A 7,099-nucleotide genomic window follows, 5' to 3' on the forward strand; every position below is an offset into this window, starting at 1 on the left:
ATGGTGTGAATAAACCCTACGGATGTAGGGTGATGTCTGCCACTTCTGGCGGCCGTGGCTCGTCCTATTGGATTGAGTAGGCATCTTTTTTTTTTTTTTTGTATGTGCTCTCCGTAGCTACTTGGGGGAACTTTCCCTTTCGGTAATCCTACCCCCAAGTGGCCGAAAGCCGTTTATTAAAACAAGCTACATCAACTATAATTGGACCGTGGCAGGCTAATCTCCCACGCACTGATCCTCACATTATTTAAAAATATGTACATATTAGAGGGGCTCTATCCCCTTGAATTGCCTTTCAGGCCACAACACAAATCCTTAACTAGTATAATACAAAATTTTATTTGGTGAATGTGTCGCTGGCGCTGCCGTTCTTCTTCCTCCCTGGTTTTGAGGACTTCAACCACATACCCGCATACTGTATCCCACTTGGCTCTGCTCTCCAACATTGTGTTCACCACTGTTTCGGGGGTGAACTCGGTATCCGTAGCCACCTCTAGTGCTCTTCGTCGCCTCCACCAGCGGTCGCATATGAATAATGCATGTTCCGGGTCGTCCATCAGTGCCTGACAATCATGGCACACGGGTGTATTCAGCTTCTTGAACCTCCAAAGATACATCCCAAAACATCCATGCCTAGTGAGAAACTGAGTGATATGGAAATTCACTAGGCCAAATGATCCTGAGACCCATGGTCGCAGGCCAGGAATTAATCGCTTCATCCATTCGCCCGTCCCTGAATTCTCCCACTCGTTCTGCCACTTGCTTAGTGACTCCTCTCTCAACTCATTCTCCGACTGGGGAGTCGAACCTGCCTTCTGTGCTACCCGCATAGCTGTTCTTTCAAACACCTTTATGTGTAGAGGCAGCAGTCCTGACACGACAAGTATAGCGTTTGTCAATACGGTACAATAGGCGGACGACACCCTTATGGCCATCTTCCGCTGAGGTTTCAGTAACTCCTTGACGTTTACTTCAAATACTAACGCCGAGGCCCATATAGGCGCTGCGTAGAGCAGTTGACTCTGAGCGACAGACATCAGCAGCTGGCGTTTCTTCTGCCTCGGGCCGCCGACGTTAGGCATTCACCTCGACAGTGAGCTCACCGTATTTGTGGCCTTCTCAGCAGCACACTGCAAATGTTTGCCGAAGCCTAGTTTTTTACATAGCTCCACTCCTAGGTAGCGGACGTGCTCCTTCAGTTGCAGCAGTGCTCCTTCCAAGATGAACCTCGGGGGAGTGTAGCCGCGTTTGGCGGTCAACATAATTGCCTCCGTTTTGCTGACGGAAAGCGTAAAGCCCGTATTTTTCATCCATTTTGACACCAAGTCCAGCGTTTCGTTCATGGCCATTTCTAGTAGGGTAGTATTATGTCCAGTCGCTACAACAGCAACATCATCGGCAAATGAAATGAGCGTTGAACTGGAGAAACCCTCTATGTTTCTTGGCGTTTTCAACCGCAATAGCTCGTCGTACATTATATTCCACAGTAGTGGGCCGAGCACCGACCCTTGGGGAACTCCACTGGTTACCTCACGCCGCTCCGCGTCTCCGTACAAGAGTGACCTATTACTCAGGTAACTTCTCAGGATATGTAACAGGTACGCTGGCACTCTCTTCCCTATTAGAGCTTCTTCGATTTTGGCCCAAGCGGCCGAGTTAAAAACATTTGCCACATCTAGGCATACCATAGCGCATAACTCCCTCTTGTACAGCGGACCTGTGCCCGCGCGGTTTACCACATCCATTGCCGTTTCTATTGCGTCGATTGTAGAGCGCCCTTTCCGAAATCCGAATTGGTTTTTACTAATCCCACTAGTCTGGTCCAAGTGCATCTCCAATCTCCTTTTTATAACGCGTTCAAGAAGTTTCCCGATTGAGTTTATAAGGCAGATCGGCCGATAAGAAGAAGGTTGGTCCAATGGTCTGTTACCTTTTAGGAGGAGAACAAGCTTGGCCTCCTTCCATGGGTTCGGGAAGTGCCCCTGCACAAGACACCTGTTAAGAGTACCCAGTAGGAGCTTCGGTTTCTTCTCGATTATTCGTCTCAGAATCACATCCGGGACTCCATCAGGTCCTGGCGCCTTGTTCGTAGGCAGGCGTGGGCCTATTGCCGCAAGTTCTTCGCAAGTAATTAGCGGGACCTCTCCTATCGGATCCGTAACAGGCCAGACATTTGGCTGATGAACGGGAAATAATGTGTCTACTATAGAATTCAGTCGTCCAGGAATTGTTATCCCCGTTATGGGCCTCCGACCTACTAGTTTCTTGGTCACGAGCTTATAGGGAGTGCCCCAAGGATCAGTTTCGACTTGTACACAAAGCTCCCGCCAGCTGTTTTCTTTACTTTTCCTAATTTCAATTTTGAGTTTCCTCTTTAGGACCTTGTACTCTTCAAGTGTTGAAGCGCAATCTTCATTCCGCGTTCGTGATTTGCGCAGCTTCCTTCTAGAGTGCATGCATTCCTTTCGGAGCTCCGCAATGGTTTGTGACCACCAGTGACAAGCCTTCTTCCCCCATTTGTATGAACCTTTTGGCATACAGCTATTACATGCGTTCCTTAGGAGTTCGGATAGCGCAGTGGAGCTGGTTTCTGCGGTCATTGTCGATGGTGTTCTTGCCCCCGCAATGAACTTGTCCAATCTGCCTGTATCCAACTTCCTCCATGCCCATCCGTTCTTTTCGGTTTTTGCACTTCTCGCTGTCGTCTTTGTATCGAAAAATACATATTTATGATCACTCAGAGACTCATCCTCTAATACCTCCCAGGAGCCAAACTTCTTTGTAATTCCCTTTGTCACCAACGTCAGATCCAGAAATGAGTTTGCACGTGGAAAGGTCGGCACTTTGCCGTCGTTGAGCACAACAAGGTTTAGAGATTCAACAATTTCCATCAGAGCTTCCCCTCTTGGATCGGTTTTGTTTGATCCCCAAGCTGGTGAATGGGCATTGAAATCCCCGAAAACAATCACCTCTGATGTAGCTCCTCTGACTCTAACGAATAGCCTGTATAGGAAGGCATCGAATTCATTAAGTGTACAGTTCGGTGAAATATAGCAACTATATATTCTGTGATCCTCCAAGTCAGCCCATGCGTAGCCTGCACTTGAGCCAGTTCTCAACACGTACTGATTTTGTTGGAAGAACAGGGCGCATTTCCTGTCCGTACTTCCTACCCAGCCAGGGTGATCAGGTATGCGGTTAGGTTCGCTGATGCACAGAGTATCTGCTCCCTTAGCTTCCATTGTGTGGAGGGCCAGAGACTGAGCCTCTCTACTCCTATTTAAATTGATTTGGAGGTAAGCCATGTTAATGAGACGATGGTTCTAATCTAGCCATTAGAAGGTCAGATGACGACGCCTTGCTTTCCCCGGTTCCTTTCCGGGTCTCCATCGACTCCTTCTTCAGCATAGACCTGAAAACCGTAGCCTCGGCCGCCTCCGCTTTGCAGTCTTTAGCCAAATGCCCTGATACCCCACATCGCCTGCAATTTTTACTGCGGTCTGCTCCTTGGCATGTCTTGGTGTCTTGTAGGCATCTGGGATGCGAGGTGCAGAGTTGTTTGGTGCGATGGTAGGAGAGACAGTGGAAACTACTCCTTGGGGCAAGTTCTGTTTGCTCTTCTTATCAGTGACCTACGTGTTTACACTAAGTGCGCCTGGGGCGCGTGGTTGATGCACGGTCTTCGGACCTGTAGACGCTAGGCGGAGCGTGGGGAATAGAGTACTCACTCTATTTAAAAATAAAATGAGGGATCACGACCACCGTTTGACCCGCGAGCGCGGCGTCATGGGCCAACCACTAGCCCTCGTGTATCTGTAAAAGTAAATAGTAGGGAGGCATAATGTCCTAGCTTAAGGCAATGATGGACCTCAGGCCGAAACGTCGCACTTTAGACACCTAAGGCCCGGTTTTTCAATCATCCAACTATTCGTTAAATAACTATTCGTTGAATAAACCTATTCAGCAAATAAACTTCCAAATAAAACAAAAAATGATGACAACTGTTTTTCAATATAAATTTATTCTCCGAATAGTTATTCGGAGAATAAAACTAATCAGTAGATGATAATGATAATATGTATTAGGAGTTGTGCATTGTGAAACAAGTTGAAGAGTTCTGATCCATTGTAATTGGTTGAAATATCTCATCAGTGATAAGACAATATTATCAAAGAAAAATATTTATATTACTATTATAAACAATAAACTGTTATATTGCTATTCTAAATTTCTAAAATTCTGTATTATTCTGTTATTCATCAATCATCATTATGTCATCAAATAAAAGGAATAGGGCAACTAACTTTTCCTTTGAGGAAAAATAACTGTTATTAAAATATGCAATTGAAAATAAATCTGTACTGGAAAATAAAATGTCCAACTCTGTGTCCTGGAAGGACAAAAACCAGTGCTGGTTAAAAATTAGTGAAGCATACAATTCAACCACATCAGGCTGTGTAAGTTCTAAATAAAAATTTAATATTCTTCAATAAATATGAATTATATATACATTTTTTTTATAAATAACAGCCCAGAGATGCTACAAGCTTGAGATTAAAATATGAAGGATTAAAAAGATTATTGAGAGGAAGTAAAAGTAATTTATTTAAGACTGGAGGTGGGCCTCATGAAAATGATTATACTTGCTCAAGTGAATTAGAAAAACAATTATACAACATAATACAATTGTGTTGAAGGGTTGCCTTCAAAATTCGATAGTGATACTGGTCAGTCACTTTTTATTGCCAAAAAATGTTTATAATATGTATTAGATAATTTAATAATTATTAAATTGATTTTTAAGTAGTTAACATAAGTAATATTGATGAAGAACATGAAGTTGAAAATGAAATAATAGATGAATCTGCCGTTGATATGTTTGTTCAATATGATTTTGTTTTTGATAACAATAATGAAGATCTTTCAACTATTATAGTTGGCCAGTCAGATAAAGGTATTTTAATTTATTATATAGTTAACTATAACAATATTAAATGTTAATTATTAAAATCTCATCTGATTTGAGGTATGGAAAAAGAACCAACTGTTGAAAAGAATTGGGTACCAATTGATTCTACAAAATTATTAAAATCAACTGGAAAGCATCAAAAACTTTATACAAGTAAATACTAAAGCTTTAAAATGAAAAAAAAAATAGTTTTTAATATGCCATTATTAACCTATATTGTTGTAATGAATAATATAAACTTTCAGCTGGTAATTTAAAAAGAAAAAACCATTCACAAGCTTCAGTGAGTGAAAAGTTAACATTGTTGGCAAAAAAAAAAAATGAAATTAATTGAAATGCAAAAATCAATGTTGACAACAGAATTAGAATTTCTAAAAAACAAACATGCTCTTGAATTAAAATTATTGGAATTGGACGTATCATTAAAAAAACAAAAGTTGGATAATGACAGGAAATAATAGAAATAGTTTATTGTTGTTTATTTAAATTTAAATGTAAATATTGTTTAAAATCCTGATGAGATTACCAGGTAAAAGTGATAAATTTATTTTAAAACATAAAAGTTACTACTAATACTAAGTACCTATTAGTTGTAAGTTGTTATAAATATATGTTCTTTATTTATTTCTTTTATTATGTTTATTTTAATTTTGTTTTAAATTTAAAAATTATAACACATATATTAAAGATAAAAATATTCTTGAAGTATACATCGTTAATTTGGTTTCTACTGAATACAATTTTACACAGCAAAGTTACATTTTTAACAGTAACTACAAATGTGCAAAGTAATCAACCACTAATTGTTGTCTTGCATTTCCTTCTTCAATCACTTCTTCTAATATATTTATATTTTCATTTTCTGGTAAAAATAAATCTAACAATTCTGGTGGATCTAGATCATTGCTGTCACAAGCAATGTTGTGTAAAACACAGTAAGCAACAATAACTGCCTGAGTTGTTTGTAACTTTAACCGTAATCCTAAAGATAATACTGGAAATCTGCGTTTTAGAAATTGAAAATAATATCTCAAGACTTTCTAAAATATTTGATTTTTTTTCAAAAAAGGAAATAATAGGTAAGTATTTTCAGCAAATGTCAGTTATTATTTTTATGTTTTATAATCTATCTCTAGTAGCATTGATTATAAATACAATAGATCGCTCACTGCCTATTACGTATTGCTATTATAATTTTATGTCATTGAATTAAAATTTAACACATCCAGTACAGTGATTCATATGACACCTAATGAACATAAAAAAACGTATGTTCGTGTGCCGGAAGTTAGTTTTAGTTTTACTGTAAATCATCAGTCAATAGTATGGGCGCCTAGGGGTGCCGGAGAACCATGCCTGCTTTTTATGCCAATGTTTGTATACCTATTACAGTATTTTACCTAACTTAACCTAGGCATTTTTATATATGTATATAATACACCTTTGCCCGGTTAAAATTTCTCGCGCTTTGGTCAATAGTCATTACAGAGCGCAGATTGTAAGCACTAAAAGTATCAAAATATGCTATAATATAATATAATACGTATAAAATAGTAAAATCATGAAATATACAAGAACCTTTTTATTTAAAATTTACAAATTAATAATAGTAAAAATAATTTATTAACAAATGATTAATTACTAAAATACTTATTAAAAATTTAGATTTTTCTGAACAACCTAATGGATTTTTACATTTTATCATTATTTCAGTTATTATTTAATGCCAACAAAATTATTTTAATATTTCTACTTGACAAAATATTATTTTATACATTTTTTTTTTTAATTTTAGCTAAATGTGCAATACATTGAATTTTGTAAAAATATGCAAACATTCAATATGCAGAAAATGTAAAAATGCTATGTATCTTCAAGTATTATGATTCGTAAAGATTACTGACAAAATTCAAAATGTGAAAAGGAAAATAATATGAAATTGCATAGAAATCCTAGGCTCTAATCATTAGGTAATCATTACACTTAGATCTTAGGCAGACGTCAAAAATATTAATCTCAAATCTGCCGCAGTTGCAGCACAACGCGACTGTAGCGATCTTAACGTCGACGTCTAGAACCACTTCTTGACTGAAGCGCTCTACAATGGCAACGTCCAATTTCCGCGCGGTA

The 7,099-nt window shown here is 38.6% G+C and overlaps 1 protein-coding gene across 1 annotated transcript; it reads right to left on the minus strand.

The window, feature by feature from the left end:
• Nucleotides 1–275: 275 nt before the first annotated feature.
• Nucleotides 276–1,082, minus strand: LOC112597427. The gene is made up of 2 exons (XM_025343473.1): nt 621–1,082; nt 276–545 (listed from the first exon to the last, which is right to left on the minus strand). Exons 1-2 carry the CDS (start codon nt 1,080–1,082, stop codon nt 276–278), a joined length of 732 nt encoding a protein of 243 aa, XP_025199258.1.
• Nucleotides 1,083–7,099: the final 6,017 nt, after the last annotated feature.

The sequence above is a fragment of the Melanaphis sacchari genome, unplaced genomic scaffold, assembly GCF_002803265.2.
Source record: "Melanaphis sacchari strain LSU unplaced genomic scaffold, SCAv2.0 Contig415_pilon_pilon, whole genome shotgun sequence".
Taxonomy (NCBI): Eukaryota; Metazoa; Arthropoda; class Insecta; order Hemiptera; family Aphididae; genus Melanaphis; species Melanaphis sacchari.

Coding starts and splice junctions, on each gene's coding strand:
- LOC112597427 (XM_025343473.1), bottom strand. CDS start 1,082: ATGCCTAACGTCGGCGGCCCGAGGCAGAAGAAACGCCAGCTGCTGATG. Junction 546..620: donor TCACTAGGCATGGATGTTTT/GGGATGTATCTT, acceptor ATGGACGACCCG/GAACATGCATTATTCATATG.